Here is a 20751-nt window from a genome sequence, read left to right on the forward strand (position 1 = left end):
AAATACTTTACGCCTGCGTATCAGCAGATACGCAGACGTAAGTCCGATCCTATGTTTAAGTGTATTCTCAAACTGAGATACACTTAAACATGCCTAAGATACGACGGCCTGCGCCGTCGTTTGCGTAAGTCGTCCGTGAATGGCGCTGGACGCCATTTACGTTACAGTCAAAACAAATGACGTCCGTGAGACGTCATTTAGCACAATGCACGTCGGGTAATTTACCCGACGGAGCATGCGAATTACGATCGGCGCGGGAGCGCGCCTAATTTAAATGATCCACGCCCCCTACCAGGATCATTTGAATTAGGAGGGCTTGCGCAGGTGGACTTTACGCGACGCCGCCGCAAGTTTACAGGTAAGTGGTTTGGGAATCAGCCACTTGCCACTTAAACTTGCGGCAGCGTAAAGGACATACGTTCCGCCGCCTCAGATATTTAAGAATATGCCCCCTTGTGGTTATGTACTGATGTGAATGTACAGTGCTATTTAAATTGTTGACACTATATAAATAGCTGTAATAAATAATTTTCAATATTCACATGCAATAGTTGTAAAAAAAAATTGCCTTGCCAGTTTATACATAGACAAAGAGAAAAAGCTTACAGATAAAGTTCTGTGCCATACACAATACAGTACAGATGATACATTTTTCAACTTAGACCTGAATTTACTTCCAAACGATATTAACTAGAATGTAGGAGGTAGAAATTAGAGAGAAGAGATTAGGGAGAAGATAACCACCACCAATCCCAAGCATACGCGTCTTAAGACGAATGTTCATGGAAACTAATGGCTCCATCTGGAGTTCAAAATAACATTTCCAAGTACACAATCCATTTGGCAACGTCATTGAAACAATATGAAATTTATTTTGCTGTGCTGATGTATTAACGTTCATTCGATTCTTGCAAGTAGTTTGCATCAACTGTGAGAACAGAAGGTCTGTAGGAAACACTACGCTGCGAGCTCGCTGTAGGGCATGTTATAATTAATGTTTCATAGAGCGTCCTCCTATTATACACTTCTCTAATTGACTTCTGTAAAGCTTAGAGGCAGCTAGTGCCAAGGCCATTCAACCTGAATTCTGGGTTGGTGAAATTACCATTGCAAGATTGTAACACTTGTAGTTCCTGGTTCAAGACAATCATCTTTTTGGCACGAAATGAAGACATTGAACAGCGAAAGGACCCTGTGACCGAGGAGCTTGTGTCGGCGTCTGATGTCCTTCTGCCTCCGCAATATCGCTGAAGACTTTTCCGAAAGTGTATGGTGAAAAGTCCATAAGTTATGGGGTCCAGGCATGCATTAACTAGACCAAAGATGAAAAGGATGTGTGTGGTGGACTGGGATACCTTCTCCTCCATTATCTCTGGGAAGAACCAGTACCACAAGCCCAGGAGAAAGTAAGGCGTCCAGCAGATGATGAAGGAGCTGACTATGACAACGCTCATCTTTAGAGTCCTCATGCGTGCCTTTGGAATGTTGTTTTTGGAGCATCGCAAGTAAACTTCCTTGGAGGAAACTAGAATGAAGAAAAGAATCTTAAAATCTAAATTGAATTGTTTACCCCAATTTTACACATTCCTGACACCAACACAAAAAAGAATAAACATTCTTATGCCTAGTACACACGATAGGATTTATCCGCGGATACGGTCTTCCGGACCGTTTCCGCGGATAAATCCTCTCAGGATTTTGATCCGATGGAGTGTACACACCATCCGATCGAAATCCGCGCCGAATTCCCATCGCGATGACGTGTCGCGCCGTCGCCGCGATGATGACGCGGCGACGTGCGCGACGCTGTCATATAAGGAATTCCACGCATGCGTCGAATCATTACGACGCATGCGACGGATGGGTTTGGACGGATCGATCCGGTGAGTCTGTACAGACCACCGGATCGATCCGCTGGAGCCGATTCCAGCGGATAGATTTCTTAGCATGCTAAGAAATTTTTTATCCGCTGGAAATCGGTCGGCCCGAAATATATCCGCGTATAAATATCCGCTGGATCGTACACACCAGCGGATCTATCCGCTGAAACCGATCCGCGGATCAATTTCAGCGGATCGATCCTCTCGTGTGTACGGGGCCTTACTCATAAGCAATAATCTGGGAAATGAAAAGGCAATACAGTAGAACCTCGGATTAACCACTTCCTTACTGGGCACTTAAACCCCCCTCCTGCCCAGAGGACTTTTTGCGATTCGGCACTGCGTCGCTTTAACTGACAATTGCATGGTCGTGCGACGTGGCTCCCAAACAAAATTGACGTCCTTTTTTTCCCACAAATACAGCTTTCTTTTGGTGGTATTTGATCACCTCAGCGGTTTTTATTTTTTGCGCTATAAACAAAAATAGAGCGACAATTTTGAAAAAAAAAAAAAATTTTTTTTTACTTGTTGCTATAATAAATAGCTATTTTTTTTTTTTTTTTTTTAATTTTTATCCTCAGTCTAGGCCGATACGTATTCTACATATTTTTAGTAAAAAAATAATAAAAAATAATAATTCTGTCCCTTATTTTGTAGGCGCTATAACGTTTGCACAAACCAGTCGCTTATTGCAATTTTTTTTTTTTTTTTGCTAAAAATATGTAGAATACGTATCGGCCTAGACTGAGGATAAAATTTTTATTTTTTTTTTAAAAATTGAGCTATTTATTATAGCAACAAGTAAAAAAAAAAAATTTTTATCCTCAGTCTAGGCCGATACGTATTCTACATATTTTTAGTAAAAAAAAAAAAAAAAAATCGCAATAAGCGACTGGTTTGCGCAAAAGATATAGCGCCTACAAAAAAAGGGACAGAATTATTATTTTTTATTAATTTTTTTTTACTAGTAATGGCGGCGATCTGCGATTTTTATTGCGACTGCGACATTATGGCGGACACATCGGACACTTTTGACACATTTTTGGCACCATTCACATTTATACTGCGATCAGTGCTATAAATATGCACTAATTACTGAATAAATGTGACTGGCAGGGAAGGGGTTAACACTAGGGGGTGAGGAAGGGGTTAAATATGTTTCCTATGAAGTGTTCTAACTGTAGGTGGAGGGGGGGGTGACTGATCTGTGTCTCTATGTACAAGAGACACAGATCGGTCTCCTCTCTCCCCTGACAGCACCGCTGTCTGTGAGAGCCGGCAATGAGAAATGATCTCATATGTAAACATATGAGATCATCTCTCATTGGCCGCACAGATCGCCTAGCATACGGCCACTCCGATTGGCCGTTCACGGCGATCTGTGATTGGCTGTGTCCAAGGGACACGGCCAGCACAGAAGTTCCCCGCTGCGCGCTCGGGAGCGCGCGCGGGGAACGCAGAAAGGGGCGGACGTCAAATGACGGCGCCCCAGAGAAGTAGAACCACCCTGCGGCCGTATATAGTCGTACGGCCGTCGGGAAGTGGTTAAGAGCATAATACATTCCAGGAGAATGTGTAATCCAAAGTACTCGCATATCAAAGCGAGTTTCCCCATTGAAGTCAATAGAAACAAAAATAATTTGTTCCGCATTGACTTCAATGGCATGCAATACTGCATGTGGCCAGAGGTGGGGCGCAGAAAAGCCTAGGAAAGGCCCGAGGACAGCTCGGCTGACCTCGGCAAACCTCGGAAAGGCTCTGGAACTGAGTCTTTCCGAGCATTTCTAAAATGGTCCGAATGCTGCCGATCGGCGCCATTCGTCTATGCTTGGCTCCGATGCCCCCCCCCCCCACCTCAGGCCAAACGTGGTACTGCACATCACTTTGGCTTGAATCCTGCTCGTGTTGCAAGACAACACTCGCAAACCGAGTTAGTGGGGCAGATCCACAGAGCAAGTACGCCGGCATATCTACTGATACGCTGGCGTACTTTAAAATTTCCCGCGTCGTATCTTTAGTTTGAATCCTCAAACCAAGATACGATGGCATCTGGGTTCGATCCGACAGGCGTACGGCTTCGTACGCCTTCGGATCGCAGATGCAATACTTTGGCGTCCGCTGTGTGGAGTTTGCGTAGTTTTCCGCGTCAGGTATGGAAATGAGCTTTTTCTGACGATCCACGAACGTACGCGCAGCCGTCGCATTCTCTTACGTCGTCTCTAGTCGACTTTTTCCGGCGTATAGTTAAAGCTGCTATTTTGCGGCGTATAGATAGACTTGCCATGTTAAAGTATGGCCGTCGTTCCCGCGTCGAAATTTGAATATTTTTTTTTGTGTAAGTCGTCCGTGAATAGGGATGGACGTAAGTCACGTCTAAGTTCAAAAAATGACGTCGTTGCGACGTCATTTCGCGCAAAGCACGGCGGGAAATTTTGGAACGATGCATGCGCAGTTCATTCGGCGCGGGGGCGCGCTTCATTTAAATGAATCACGCCCCCTACCCGCCGATTTGAATTACGCGCCGAGAGATACACTACACCGCCGTAACTTTCGGCGCGCAAGCTTTCAGGATTCGAACCAAAGCCGGAAAGGTTACGGCGGCGTAGCGTATCTCTGATACGCGGCGCAGGTGTAAAGGTATGTGGATCTGCCCCAGTATTTTTTTAAATACAGTGCTCGTATTGCAAAACGCTTGTTAACCGCGTTACTCGCAATCCGAGGTTCCACTGTATATACATTCAATTGTATTTTTGTTATAAGTTTACTCTATTGTTGTTACAAAGGCACCTGCAACGTTGCCTACTATATTGTCGAGGTAACAATGCAAAAAATAATGAACAGTTTTCTATACACATTCCCAGTGGCCTAAATTTGACTGAAATGTAAACAAAATAGTACAAATTTGCTCTCTTTCGGCCAGATTCTCAAAAGAGATACGCCGTTGTATCTCTGAGTCCGCCCGTCGTATCTATGCGCCTGATTCATAGAATCAGTTACGCATAGATAACCATTAGATCCGACAGGCGTAAGGCTCTTACGCTGTCGGATCTTAAATGCAATTTTTTTTCGCCGCTAGGTGTCGCCGACGTCGTTTTCCCGATCGAGTATGCAAATTAGTAAAATACGTGAATTCCCGAACGTACGCCCGACCGACACAGTGAAGTTACGACGTTTACGTAAGATTTGCGACGCGTAAAGTTGCCCCTGGGTATATGAGGCGCAGTCAATGTTAAGTATGGTCGTCGTTCCCGCGTCGAAATTTTCAAATTTACGTTGTTTGTGTAAGTTGTCCGTGAATGGCGCTGGATGCCATTTACGTTAACGTTGAAACCAATGACGTCCTTGCGACGTCATTTAGCGCAATGCACGTCAGAAAATTTTTGGGACGGCGCATGCGCAGTAAGTTCGGCGCGGGAACGTGCCTAATTTAAATGATCCACGCACCCTACCCGGATCATTTGAATTAGGCGGGCTTGCGCCGGAGGATTTACGCTACGCCGCCGCAACTTTACAGGCAAGTGCTTTATGAATCAAGCACTTGCCCGTAAAACTTGCGGTGGCGTAACGTAAACGAGATACGTTACGCCGCCGCAAACATGCGGCGATCTACAAGAATCTGGCCCCATGAATCCAGGGAAATAAATGTGGCATTTGCAAGGGATATGAACAAGGGTGGGGGTGGCTGGAAGATGAGCCTCCAATCTTCCAGACTTTCTAAACAAAAGACTGATTTACTGTCCTTCAGACTTTGGGAATATAAATTGTCCTGGTATCAGTGGGAGTAAACAATGCCCCATCTTTGGTAGGGGGACAAGTAGTGAGCCATTGCTGGTATCAGTGGATGGAATTATGCCCCATAGTTGGTGCCAGTGGGTGGAATAGCACCTCAAGCACCAGGTAAAGGCTAGCAAAGGGCTGCAGTTTGGAGACCACTATGGCTATGTCTAATATTTTAATTGAGTGGTCTCAGATTTTTACTGTTTCCTCAAAAAGATTTTTTTTTAACCACATCCCGCCTGGCCTATAGCAAATTGAGGGACGGGCAGTGGTTTCATTATCCTGACTGGGCATTATATGACCTCCAGCAGGATAAGCCTTTTGCGCACACCCTCGAGGGCATGCAGCGTAGGGTGACCACGTGTCCCGGATTGCCCGGGACAGTCCCGCATTTTGCAGGTCTGTCCCGGGCACCTTCATTCCGGGACAATACAGTGTCCTGGAATGAAACTGACACAGCCACCTCCCCAGACCAAATTGATGGCCCCAAAAAGGGCCGCCACATCACTGCTTTACTAAATGACAGTACTTGTCCTGGCCGGGAATGCCTGGAGGAGCACAATCCCTCTGTTGTGATTGGAGAAATCATAAATCCTGCCTCTTGTGTCCAATCACTGTGCTGTGATTCGTTACAGCACAAGCTGATTTTTGGGAAGGAGGGTGTCCCTGAATGGTAGTTTGGAAATGTGGTCACCCTAACGCAGCGAGGTGATCGGTAGTGATTGGTAGTGTGGTGTGTCGCTTTGACACACAACATCTTTGATCTCGATAAAGAGACTATGAGGTCCTGATCACAGCATAACCAGGATGTGAAGGTTATCAGATTTTCCTCTATTCGCGCTGACAAGGTGTGAGAAAAGGTGTGCCAATCAGCGACTCTCCTGATAGGGGGGGGTCTGCGCTGAAAATTAGCGCATTGATTATCAGTGCAGACCCATCAAGGATTCCTGCAATTGCCCACCTATAGTGCCAATCAGTGCCCACCAGGGATGCCAATCAGTACTCACCAGGGATGCCAGTCAGTGCCCATCAGGGATGCCAATCAGAGACCATCAGTAATGCCTGTCGTGCCTCCTCATCAGTGCTGCCTATCATTGCCATCTATCAGTGCCCACCAGTGCCACCTATCAGTCCCGCCTATTAATGCCCATCAGTGCCACCTAACAGTGCCCATCAGTGCTGCCTAACAGTGCCCATCAGGGCTGCATATCAGTGCCACCTATTAATGCTGCATATTAGTGCCTCATCATAGGTGCCCATAAGTGCAGCCTCATCAGTGCCCATCAGTGAAGGAGTAAACATATTTACTTACAACATTTTATAAGAAACAAAGAACATTTTTATAATTTTTTTTTTCCAAATTTTCGGTTTGTTCAGCAAACAATAAAAAACCCAGCAGTGATTAAATGCCACCAAAAGAAAGCTCTATTTGTGGGGGAAAAAAAGATACAAATTTTATATGGGTACAACCAGAGCTTTTTTTCAGGTGGAACTTGATGGAACCTTTGGCTCAGACCCTTTGGTGCCTGCTCACCACAATCACAGCTCTGCACTCCTGGGCCCAGATTCTCAAAGGGCTTACGACGACGCAGCGCCATGTACGCCGTCGTAAGTCCTAATCTGGGCCGTCGTATCTATGCGACTGATTCTTAGAATCAGTTATGCATAGATATCCATTAGATCCGACAGGCGTAAGGCTCTTACGCCGTCGGATCTTAAATGCAATTTTTTTTTCGGTCGCTAGGTGTCGCCTCCGTCGTTTTTCCAGTCGAGTATGCAAATTAGCTAGATACGCGAATTCCCGAACGTACGCGCGGCCGACGCAGTAAAGTTACAACGTTTACGTTAGGCTTGTCCTGGCGTAAAGTTGCCCCTGGGTATATGAGGCGCAATCAATGTTAAGTATGGCAGTCGTTCCCGCGTTGAAATTTGTAAATCTATGTTGTTTGCGTAAGTCATCTGTGAATGGGGCTGGACGCCATTTACGCTCACGTCGAAACCAATGACGTCCTTGCGACGTCATTTGGAGCAATGCACCCTGGGATATTTTTCGGACGGCGCATGCGCAGTACGTCCGGCGCAGGAACGCGCTTAATTTAAATGCTCCATGCCCCCTACCCGGCTAATTTGAATTAGGCGGGCTTGCGCCGGGTGATTTACGCTATGCCGCCGCAACTTTACAGGCAAGTTCTTTGTGAATAAAGCACTTGCCTGTAAAACTTGCGGCGGCGTAACGTAAATGAGATACGTTACGCCCGCGGAGTTTTACGCCCATCTACGAGAATCTGGGCCCTGGTATTTAATGCCATTTTAAGCCTACTGTTTGTGAAACCTAACCACACTGTCTATTTGATGTGATTTGGAGGGTGTGTGTGGGGGCAGTTTGTTTTTGGGGGGATCGTGGTTGGGTTCCAGCACCTAAAGCCCTGGGTACAACGTTGCATAACCGCACAATTGTCAGTCAAAGTGAGACAGCACTGAAAGCTGAAAATTGGCCTGGGCAAGAAGGGGGTGACAGTGCCCTGTATTGAAGTGATTAAGGTAGACCTGCACTCCAAAAATTAAGATTTTCTGTCAACAAGGCATCTATGAGTTTAATTGTGCCTAAGTTGCACCCCGAAGAACTACCTTTTGTCTTGAATTGCACCTGAAAATAGCAGCGCACTTCCAGGTATGTGTGGATATCCAGACACCAGGCTGTTCCTAAAGCCTCATAGCTGTCTATCTGCAGTGTGAGATCCAAGGCACTACTGCATCTGACTACTAGTCCTGGGAAATTGGATGTGAGATTAGTCCAAGCTGGACCAATGTAACTCTGCAATTGAGATCATATGTGACATTCAGCATTAACAATCGTCATCATTCCTCATGATTACATGTTCATTTTTGTAGATGCACTGCAATGTAATTAAACTCCCTGGCGGTAATTCTGAGTCGGGAATGGGGTGAATTTTTCATACCAAAAGCGGTAACCATGAGCCAGACTCGGCATCGCATTGCAGGATACAGTGAAATTGACCTTGTCCTTGGATCCTGCGATGTGTCCCCGCTGTGTGGGCGAGCTGTTTTCTCGCTCGATTCACACACTGGTGACTGCCGAGTGCCGAGCTCCGTTCCCTGCGAGCGGCACGACGCACGGGGGCGGAGTTCGGCGGCAAATTTAGAAAATGAAAAACACAGTATAGATACAGTATACTGTAATCTTACAGATTACAATACTGTATCAAATAATTACACACCCCTTTTGTCCCTAGTGGTCTGTCCAGTGTCCTGCATGCAGTTTTATATAATAAAAACTGTTCTTTCTGCCTGGAAACTGGAGATTGTCCATAGCAACCAAAAAGTGTCCGTTTACGTCAAAAGTGGTTTTAGACCAGCTAGAAAACAGCGATAATAAATTAGAATCACTTGCAGAATTGAGCGATAGCGATTTGTGGGGAAATTCGTCATAAACAAATAAAAGTAATGACAGCGACAATTCTGCAACTGAGCAAATTTTTATTATAATTACATTATTATTTGTTATGATTATTTATAGTTATTTATTATATTATAATTTATGATTTTGTGTTTCAAACTTTATCATACCCGGGATGTCTACTAGACTCTTGTTTGGACAGATTTAAGTGAGTTATTCCTAAGAATTACAGGCCTACAATACAAAACGCCAAATTTCCATGCAAAATAATGGTACCACTTTCAGCACCAAAAATCAGAAAGAATCATACCACCAGGGAGGTTAATATAAATTCCCTTCTGTTTAATACGTTTTTCAGGAGCATATTTGTATAATACTTACTGTACAATGTAAGTGTAGTTTTCATGGGGGTTGAAGGAATAGAGACTGTTTACTTGGCATAGTAAGTGTTCACTTTCCATTCTATGGCCCGGATTCACAAAGCACTTGCGCCGACTTATATCCAGATACGCCGCGTAAGTGCAAATATGCGCCATCGTATCTTTGCGCTGTCCAACACACTATGATACGCCTAAAAACAAGCTTAATCCCGCCAACGTAACTTGCCTATGCCGGCGTAGGGTGGGCGCACATTTACGATAGCCGCATGGTGGCGCTGCCATTGATTAGCCATTCAAATATGCAAATGAGGAAAATACGGCGATTCACGAACCTGCGCCCGCCCGACGCAGGCTACGAGAGGTGTGCGTAAGTTGTACGTCCGGCGTAAAGTTAAGCCCCATAAAGGAGGTGTAACTCAGCAGCAGACATGTAAAGGTCAGGGAACAGAAGCCGGCGGTTTTTACGTAGTTTACGCTGGACGTGTGTCTGGAGGGGCGTAGCTTACGTTCTTGGCGCAGGAAGTGAACCCAGCGTATCTTAGGTAGTTGTACCGACGTGGTAATGAGCATGGGCACGGGGATGCGCACACGACGCATGCACAGTTCGTTCAACGTACTTGTCTGGCTCTCAAACCATCATTTGCATGGGGTCACGTCCCATTTGCATGGCTTTGCATGGGACAAGCCCACTTCCACCTATGCCGGCCTGCGCCTTCGAAATCTACGCCACGCCAACGCAGCTTTGGGAGCACTGGCTTCCTGAATTCCATGCTTGCCTCTCTACGCTGCGTCGGCGTAGCAAACATTGAGATGAGCTACGGCGGCATAAATGTGCGCCGCTGTCTGTGAATCCGGGCCTATGTATTCACTTTTCTAAGTAATCAGCCTCTATTCTATTAGTAAATCAACCCCATAGAGTTTATGTATTCACAAAATATTTTTTGCAAAGCCGTATACAATTGTATGCTTATATAGACAGAACTTACGTGTTCCTTTGCTCATGCGCTTGGATATCTCCAGTAGGATCCGTGAATAGCAGGAGATCATGATTAGCAGAGGAAGCAGGAACAAGCACACAAAGCTCACCATGTTGTAGACGGTCTCCTGCCAGTGCTGCTGGAAACTGCCCCTCGTTGTACACTGGGTGAAATTGTGTGGCTCTGTGATAGTAACTGTATGAAACAGAAACAGCTGCAAAAAAAAGAAATCAGTGAGCTGTCCCATGTCATTTTCTAAATCATCACCTTTTCTTATTAAAGGGAAATATTCTCTTCAACCAGGATGTTGTATCAATGTGTGTTCTGTAAACCAGCATTTCTCAACCTTTAAAAGCATGCAAAATCCTCGGGCAATTGCCTGATGTATCATACTGATCTTCTCAACTGAGATTCTTATACATACTGTTGGGTACAGTATTTTACCTCTAACTTCGCTGATATGGGCCACCATGCCAACTGTTAAAGGAGTTGTAAAGGAAAAAACAATTTTGCCTAAAATTAATGTCTGCAAGGTAGACAGACAGAATACTGTAATGATTCTGTTAAAAAACGAGTAAATACCTATTAAATTCCTTCATCTATATCACCTCCGGCATTCTAGTTTCTGTTCTCTCATTCACTTCCTGGTTTGCAGCGCTCGTTCATGTAAGAACTACATTTCCCAGTATGCATTGCGGCATGCCCAGTAATTCACACCTCCTTGAAGTCTCTAACACATAGAGAGCGTCCTGCCGCACAGATGTAGTTCCCAGGAGGGGGCCGAGCACGTTACTGACCACCGCAGTAAAGCCTCCCTTCACGGTGGTCAGTAAAATGGTGGTCAGTAAAATCAGGCAAGTAGGAAGTGAACAGAACAGAGAAGAAATAGAGCAACTTCTGAGCAAAAATGAACAATGAGGAAGTGAAAAGAGGAATGTCTGCAGGTAAAGGATGCTTACTATGAAAAAAAATGTTTTCCTTTACAACCCCTTTAATACTGTTTGCCTTTATTGTCCCATTATTTGTACCATTTCCCTGCACATAAAACTGCAGTAGTGCCATTGCTTCAGTTGGCTTAAGTGCGCATGTGCCGCATGACGTCGGCACATGCAAATACAGGGATATCTCCTAAACCGTGCAGGTTTAGGAGATATCCTTTTTAGTTACAGGTAAGCCTCAATATAGGCTTACCTGTAACATTAAGTTGTAAACAAGGGTTTACAACCACTTTGATCACATTTTTGTACTACAAAATCCTCTGGCACCATAATATAAAATGTTACACTCAACCGCTACAGATTAACTGCCTCCTGGTGAATGGTTGCCTTATGTGGTGGGTAGTGAGGCTTGTGTAAGCCTGGATGGGAACTTATAGCTCCCTTTAATACTGCTGTAGTGGGATATTATAATGCATATATCGAATGTACATTGTGTATACTCTCCCCCCCCCCTTCTCCCTTTTTCCCCTTTACTATGATTTCTATATGGAAGGATTTCTGATGTCTGCTATTATTTGGTATGGGAGCTGCATTGAACACTGGTGCTGGGAATTGTAATGCTGAATGTTTACTATGTTCTAAGTTTGTATACATCTTTTTCTATGTAAAAAAACTTTAATAAAAATAATTTACAAAAAAAAAAAAACTTAAAGGTTGCATATCAATGGGAAACCTGAGCAGTGGTCAATACATTCAATCACGTTGCCAAATTGAATTTTACATTAGAGCCTCCTTCACCTCTAGAGGTCCCCCCATCACATTAAAGTTCCACCTATACATCAAAGGTGCCCCAATAACAAGACCTCCTTATCACATCAGAGTACCCCCATGACAAAGTCCCTCCATCACATCAAAGTCTCCACATCACATCAGAGTCTTTCATCACCACAGAGTCCTCCCCCTGGATCACACAGTCCTCTCATCCATCCACAGCAAAGTGGGTTTTGTGTCCACGGCACCTTGGGGAAACCCAAATGGTACCCCAGGACACCACGGCACCTTGGTTGAGAAACACTGCTATAAAATTTTACCATGATAGAGTTATACACATAATGCTTGATTTCATGTTTTACTCAGGAGCAAACTAGTCTGACGTTGCAAAGAAAAGTGTTGGTGGAGCGCCAGACCCCAAGGCAAATTAAATCAAGTGTGTGTTCGATAAAATTCAAAAAGTGGGGTTGAGTGGGACTTTAATTGTGCCTCTGTGGTAGTATATTTGTTTCACGCCTACCCCAACCCCTACACAGAAATCAAGTGCGTGGTCACCAGTTCTAAAAGACAGCTGTCTAAGACACTAGGTCTTTCTAGGTGTCCCAGAAATGGTCCAAGAAGATGCAAATGAGGTGAGTGCAACAAGTTTACCATAAGTAAAGTAAATGTTTGTTAGTCTTGATAAAAAATTAGAAGGTACAGCCAATGTGTTTTTGGTGAGTCACAACTCCCACTTCACATGGCTTGTGTACTGGCAGTAATAGAAGGAATACTGGACAGAAGAAAAGAGCCGAGGATTAGCAAACAAGAAATTGCAGGTGTCAGTTCATGGATGCTAAGCCTAGACTTTTTTTACTGTCAAGTATTTATTTTATTACTGCCAATACACAAGCCCTGATGATGGGCAAGTTGTGAGCCCCCAAAATGCAAAGACAAATGAAAAACAGAAAGGCAGAGCATCTGCGAGAAAAAGAAAGGATTTGAAGAAATGTCTTATTTGTATCTCTAAATAATCTCATCAGGATCTTACCTGCTTACGTCACAAGTAAGGCTAGCCATAGCAGCTTCAATTTTTCTCAATCAGCCCCACAGGCTGAACAAGTGAAATCAATAGATTCCTTCATCCAAGCTAAACATAATCAAAGGAGGAATTTTCCCTACCAGCTGTTGTATTCAGACAGCCTCCGACAGCTGAAGCTGACAGAATACCCGAACTGTGACTACATCTAATTGTATGCAGTCACTTTTCAACCAACAATTTTTAGGCTCCTTCCACAAGAAGTCTTCAGATTTCTAGCAAGATCTTTTTTTATTTATTTTTTATTTATCAAACAGAAATAATTAGAAAAAACTTTCAATGATATATTTAGCAGACTAAAAGATCAAATAAGAGAGGTTTATTATTATTATTATTATTATGGTCTATATGCCATGGAGCATACACACGGCCAAAAGCTGTCACGGCAGTTTTCACAACGGGATAACTGGTTGTGTATACGAGGCATTAGGGTGAGCTTGCTCTCCGCACAGAAACCCTGGCTGCCCCTGCATGCATATGGGTGTTAAATCCCACCCTTTTTGTCACCACACATACAGTTAGGTCCATATATATTTGGACACAGGCACAATTTTTATACTTTTGGCTCTGTATGCCACCAGAATAAAATTAAAACAAAACAATCCCAATGTATTTGAAGTGCAGACTTTCAGCTTTAATTCAAGGGGTTGAACATAAATATCAAGTACAAATTTTAGGAACTGAAACAATTTGTTAGACAGCCCCCCCATTTTCAGGGGCTCCAATGTAATTAGACAAATTAATATAATCATAAATAAAATTTAAATTTTTAATATTTTCTTGAGAATCCTTTACTGGCAATGACTGCCTGAAGTCTGGAACCCATGGACATTACCAAAGACTGGGTTTCCTCCTTTCTGATGCTTTGCCAGGCTCTAACTGCAACTGTCTTCAGTGGGTCTTTGTGGATCTTTCTGCCTTTTAGTTTTAGTTGCCATCAGAAAGTGAAATGCATGCGCAGTTGGGTTGAGATCAGGTGATTGACTCGGACATTGCAGAATATTCCACTTATTTTCCTTTAAAAGCTCCTGGGTTGCTTTTGCAGCGTGTTTTTGATCATTGTCCTTCTGTACTGTGAAGCACCGTCCAATCAACTTTGCTGCATTTAGCTAAATCTGGGCTGACAGTATATCTATAAACACTGCAGAATTCATCCGGCTGCTTCTGTCACATTATCAATAAACACCAATGACCCAGTGCCACTGGAAACCATACATGCTCATGTCATCACATGGCCTCCACCATGTTTTACAGATGGCGTTGTGTGCTTTGGATCATGAGCTGTTCCAAGCCTTCTCCACACTTTTTTCTTCCCGTCATGCTGGTACAGATTAATCTTAGTTTCATCCATCCAAAGAATGCTTTTCCAGAACTGGTCTGGCTTTTTTAGATGTTTTTTGGCAAAGTCTAATCTGGCTTTTTTATTATTCAGGCTTATGAATGGTTTGCACCATGTGGTGAACTAACGCTCTGTATTTTCTCTTGTGAAGTCTCTTCTTGATTGTAGACTTTGATAATGATACCCCCACCTCCCAGAGAGTGTCCTTCACTTGTCTGGATGTTGTGAATGAGTTTTTCTTTACCATAGAGAGGATCCTTCGATCATTCACCACTGTAGTCTTCTGTGAACATCCAGACCTTTTTATGTTGCTGAGCTCACCAGTGCGTTCTTCTTTTCTCAGAATGTACCAAACTGTGGATTTGGCCTCTCCTAATGTTGCTGCTATCTCTCTTCTGGATTTGTTTAATTTTTTAAGCCTTACAATGGCCTGTTTCACTTGCATGGACAGCTCCTTTGAACAAATGATGTAGGTTCGCAGCAATAGAATTAGAATAGAATAGAATTAACTAATTAACCAACCAAAACCTCCTCAACATCCCCAAGTCCCGCTACAAATCGAAGGGAGAACGAAGATTTGCAGTCCAGGGACCACGGCTATGGAACGCTCTACCCACAAACATCCGCATGGAAGAAAACCATCGGGCCGTTAGGAAAAAACGTAAGACTTACCTCTTCTGAAGGATCAGGACGTCACTGGATGGAAATAAGCGCCTTGAGGCAATTTAGTTCACATTTACAGCGCTATACAAGCTATTCACTCACTCTAACTCCAAATCTTTTATCTTCTTAATTAATGAAGAAATACCAAAGGAGTAGCCCACACCTGGCCATGAAACAGCTTTTGATTCAATTGTCCAATTACTTTTGGTCCCTTCAAAAAGGGAGGATGGCTATTTTGAAGAGCTGTAATTCGTAAATTCTTTCTCCAATTTAGATGTACATACCCTCAAATTAAACCCGAGAGTGTGCACATGTAGTCCATGTTCATTATATAACGATAGCTTGAATATGTTTTGGTAAATACCTGAAAAAAAACTAAAATTGTGCTTATGTCCAAATATATATAGACCTAACTGTATGTGTTATGTGGACTGCAATAGGTTTAAGACCCTATAAGTACAAAAATACCTGCTGATTTTCCAGAAACGTACGCAGCTTTGATGTGGGCTAACAATACACAGCATCTTGTAGCCCTACCAGTTGTCCTTTGTTAACCTACTCAACACAACTTCCATTCGCAAATCTTGCAGTGCATAGTTTGTTAAAAATTATAAATAGCTAATGAATAAATTATTATCTAAAATCAACCATTCCCACCGTTAGATCTCTACAATATAAAGGCTAATTATCCTGTAGTCCAAGATAAGATCTAGGAGGACTGTTTTAGATAACACACATCAGACACAGGAAAACTAAAAATTTCTGACAATCAGGTTTTTTCTGTGCTTACCAAACCCACAAATTCCAACCTTTCCTAATTTGAAGGGTTTGTCTCTCTTTTGGAATCAAATCCCTCTGCCCCCCTTTCCTCCTGAACTGTGCTTTAGTTTGGCCTTTTTTGTAGATCTCTATAATAATTTCCCATTTAACTGTCAAAAAGTTTTTATGGAACTAAATCTTTTATTTGAAGAAGAGGTCCATGCTGTAAAAAAAAAATTAAAAGTCAACAGCTACAACTCCTGTAGCTGCTGACTTTTAATAAAAGGACACTTACCTGTTCAGGGATGCAGTGCCGTCCTCACCCGGGCTAGCCTTCGGGTTCCAGCATCCTTACTGTGGGCAGCTGACTATGTGGCTTTTCTGCTTCACAGCCGGCTTCCCACTGTGCATGCGCGAGCCACGATGTGCTTTGTGAATGGTCTTGCAGTCTTCTGGGACCTGTAATGTCAGGGAGGGACGGAGAAAGGAGAACTTCCGCTCGGATCGTCTAGGCCAAAACTAGGTACCTGCTCCCACTCAAAAAAAAAAATAATTACATGCCAAACATGGCATGGGAGGAAGACTTAAAGCAGAATTTACCCTTTTGGGTGGAGTTACGCTTTAACCTTCAGATTATTCCTTTTATGGAGCCAAAATAAAATAAAAGTAGTGACGAAAATAAAAGTAAAAGTAACTTTGGGTTAAAGCAATCCTTTTTTGCTCGTTAATCATCATGGTCCATAGGGTGGCAGAGTTGGGTCCCCTTCCTCACTTACTTCATCCTGTAATGCGTTCCTCTTACCCATCTCACAATGTTGGGAGGTATGCTGCAAACCATTATGATAAAATACTTTCGAGGCCAAAATGGTGCACATAAGGGTACACACTAACAAAAATCGAGCAAACCATCATCCAGTTTTGCTCGATGTTTCACAGAAAGTCAGAACCGAGGATGGAAATAATGTCCGAAAATTCTTCTATGACAAAGACTTTTTTTGTTATTGTTTATTGTTTCTCATCATGTGCAGTCTTTCGTATTTATTTTTTCTAGTACAAAAAAAGTACACATTAAAAGGAAATTGTTCATTCTCTTCATGTACGAGAAATATTTTGGAGTTTGTCCCTTCAGAAATTTTCGTTTGGAAAGTCTGAATCAGATGTCGAAAGTTGTGTACACACTATATGAAAATCGAATGATCCGCCTCAAATTACATTTTTCTTCCGATTTTCTCATAGTGTGTACCCAGCTTAAAGCGGAGTTCCAGACACAAAAAATTTAAAAAATAAAAGTCAGCAGCTACAAATACTGCTACAAATACTGTAGCTGCTGACCCTAAATTTAAGGACACTTACCTGTCCAGGGATCCTGCAATGTCAGCCCCCCCAAAGCCCCGAATTCCATAGGATCGGGTGCAGGTGCCGGCATTGCAGCTAAGGGAAAGGAAGTCCAGCTGGAGAACAACAAAAAATTTACAAAATGCAAAAAAAGATATCCAAAAATTAAGGAGGGGGGGGGGGTGCTTTAGTCCTAGGTTAATTTGGAACTCCACTTTAACCCCCTTCCATACAGGGCATTTTCACCCCTTCTTGCCCAGAGCAATTTTTAGTTTTTAGCGCTGTTGCATTTTGAATGACAATTGCGTGGTCATGCAACACTGTACCCAAACTAAATATTTATGTTTTTTTCCCCCAACAAATAGAGCTTTCGTTCGGTGGTATTTGATCATCTCTGCGGTTTTTATTTTTTGCGCTATAAACAAAAGAAGAGCGACAATTTTTTTTTAAAAACACAATATTTTTTACTTTTTTATTTAATAAATATGACAATTTTTTTTAAAAAAAACTTTTTTTTCCCTCAGTTTAGGGCGATACGTATTCTTCTACATATTTTTGTTTAAAAAAATCGCAATAATCGTATATTGATTGGTTTGCGCAAAAGTTATAGCGTCTACAAAATAGGTGATAGATTTATGGCATTTTTATTTTGTTAATTTTTTTACCAGTGTTGGCGGCGATCTGCGATTTTTTTATTGTGACCGTGACATTGCGGCGAACACATCGGACACTTTTGACAAGTTTTTGGGACCATTCACATTTATACAGCGATTAGTGCTATAAATATGCACTAATTACTGTGTAAATGTGACTGGCAGGGAAGGGGTTAACCACTAGGGGGCGCTGAAGGGGTTAAAATGTTCCCTAAAGTGTGTTCTAACTGTAGGGGGGAGGGGACTCACAAGGGGAGGAGACCGATGTGTGTTCCTCTGTACTGGGAACACATCATTGGTCTCCTCACCTCTGACAGGAGGTGGATCTGTGCCCGGCGGCAATTCCGGCCGCCAGGCACTTGCGCTGGGTCAGCGGCGCGCGCGCCGTAGATCGCCGGGAACAAAGGACGTCATATGACGTCCACCCTGATCAAGGGAGGGTTCCTGCCGGCGTCATTTTACAATGCGCCGGTAAAGAAGGGGTTAAGAGAAGTTAATTGTTAGTGTCTACATACACTTATCTGAGACTCCTGACCTTACTTTTCCCCAGTCTTTAGATTTATTTGTCATGGTGGATCATTGCTTCTTGACAGTTTTTTTTTTACTGTCCTTTCATTCTCTGCTTGGGCTTCAGACAGCAAAGTAGAATAAGAACTGACCCCCACTTTCACCAAAGAGAGTAATTATTTCTGTTGTGTAGGCAAAGCTACACATTGTACTAGCAAGGGCTAAGTGCAGGAGCACTCATATGGGACCTTCAGAGATACTGTTTTGACCATCAATGATGTCTAGCTTCTTTATGAAAAGTCAAAGGCAGATTGTGAAGATATGTATGTTGAATATCCCCTGGAGTAACACTGACAATTTTACAAGAGCCTCTGCCTATGAACATTCGTTTAACGTGCAGCAAATAAACAGCATTGTACCAAGCAAACTGGATTGGATATTATTAAAGTGTAAGTTCACCCAAAACTAATGCAACACACAACCGTTTTTTGGGTTGTAAAAAATGAAGTTTTTATTTTTTTTATGTCATTAAAAATGATCGTCTGTGAGCTCCAGAGCATTTTTCACGATGTAAAAAATGGGCATTAAAAATTTCGAACATGCTCTAATTTTACACTACATTGTCGTTTTTAACGTCGTAAAAAATAGTCGTGTGTGGGTTTTAACGATGTGAAAAAAACGAGCATGCTCAGAAGCAAGTTATGAGATGGGAGCGCTCGTTCTGGTAAAACTAGCGTTCATAATGAAGTAAGCATCACGCTGTAACAGACTGAAAAGGGCGAATCGTCTTTTACGAACACAAAATCATCAAAAGCAGCCCAAAGGGTATCGCCATCCGAATGGAACTTCCCCTTTATAGTGCCGTTGTACGTGTTGTACGTCACCGCGCTTTGCTAGAGCATTTTTTTTTCACGATCGTGTGTAGGCAAGGCCGTTTTAACGATCGGGTTGAAAAAAAACGCTTTTTTCTAGACCATTAAAAATGGTCGCGTGTTAAATTGAAAAAACACCTTGCAGTGTCTGGCCCTCCGTTTTACTTACTTTAGCCACGATTTTCCGTGGGCGTGATCCCGTGTCACTCTCCTTCTCGGCTCTTCATTGGATAGATTACTAGTAGCGCAGCCATTGGCTCCCGCTGCTGTCAATCAAATGACACGGCCGCTGGGGGAGGGGAGGGGCTGAGTCATACACTGGATGCTGAGTGTATGACACTGGAGCGCGCCCGCAAGGTAACCCCCTCGGGAGAGCGGGGAGGAGCTGAGAGAGCTGCAGTGGGAGCCCAGAAGAGGAGGATCGGGGCCACTCTGTGCAAAACTAACTGCACAGTGGAGGTATCACGTGTTTGTTAATTTTTTTTTTTTTTTTTAACTGTACCTTTACAACCACTTTAACTACCTGGCCTGGATAGCCTATAGCCGATTTACGTCCGGGAAGTGGTTATGAAATCCTGACAGGACGTTCTAGAACGTCCTGCAGGATTTCATGCCGCGCGCGCCCGTGGGGGCGCGCATAGCGGCGATCGGTGATGCGGGGTGTCAGTCTGACACCCTGCATCTCCGATCTCGGTAAAGAGCCTCCGGCGGAGACTCTTTACCACGTGATCAGCCGTGTCCAATCACGGCTGATCACGATGTAAACAGGAAGAGCCGTTGATCGGCTCTTCCTCACTAGCGTCTGACAGACGCCAGTAGAGGAGAGCCGATCGGCGGCTCTCCTGACAGGGGGGTTCGCGCTGATTGTTTATCAGCGCAGCCCCACCTCGGATCGCCACACTGGACCACCAGGGATGCCCACCCTGGAGCAGGGTGGGCAAAAAAAAAAAAAGCCCGCAAAAAAAAAAAAAAAAGTCAGAAAAAAAAAAAAAAAAAAAAAAGATGCCAGTCAGTGCCCACAAATGGGCACTGACTGGCAACCTGGCAAAAATCAGTGCTGCCACCCCAGTGTCCATCAGCGCCACCCCAGTGTCCATCAGTGCCACCCCAGTGTCCATCAGTGCCACCCCACAGTGCCCATCCATGCCCAGTGCCCACCTATCAGTGCCCATCTGTGCCACCCATAAGTATCCATCAGTGCCGCCCATGAGTGCCCATCTGTGCCGCCCATGAGTGCCCATCTGTGCCGCCCATGAGTGCCCATCAGTGCCGCCTATGTGTGCCCATCAGTGCCGCCTATGTGTGCCCATCAGTGCCGCCTATGTGTGCCCATCAGTGCCGCCTATGAGTGCCCATCAGTGTCGCATACCAGCGCCGCCAATCAGTGCCACCTCATCTGTGCCC

General features: G+C 43.7%; 1 protein-coding gene across 1 annotated transcript in view; it reads right to left on the reverse strand.

Annotated features, from left to right (window-relative positions):
- Positions 1-515: 515 nt before the first annotated feature.
- Positions 516-20751, reverse strand: part of LOC120931207 (gonadotropin-releasing hormone II receptor-like) — a 50044-nt gene continuing 29808 nt past the window's right edge. The window contains exons 2-3 of the mRNA XM_040342419.1: positions 10442-10646; positions 516-1525 (exon numbers count right to left, since the gene is read on the reverse strand). Coding sequence (XP_040198353.1) covers positions 1050-1525; positions 10442-10646 — 681 coding nt within the window. The 3' untranslated portion in view covers positions 516-1049. The remainder of the gene's footprint in view (positions 1526-10441; positions 10647-20751) is intronic.

The sequence above is a fragment of the Rana temporaria genome, chromosome 3 (assembly GCF_905171775.1).
Source record: "Rana temporaria chromosome 3, aRanTem1.1, whole genome shotgun sequence".
NCBI lineage: Eukaryota > Metazoa > Chordata > Amphibia > Anura > Ranidae > Rana > Rana temporaria.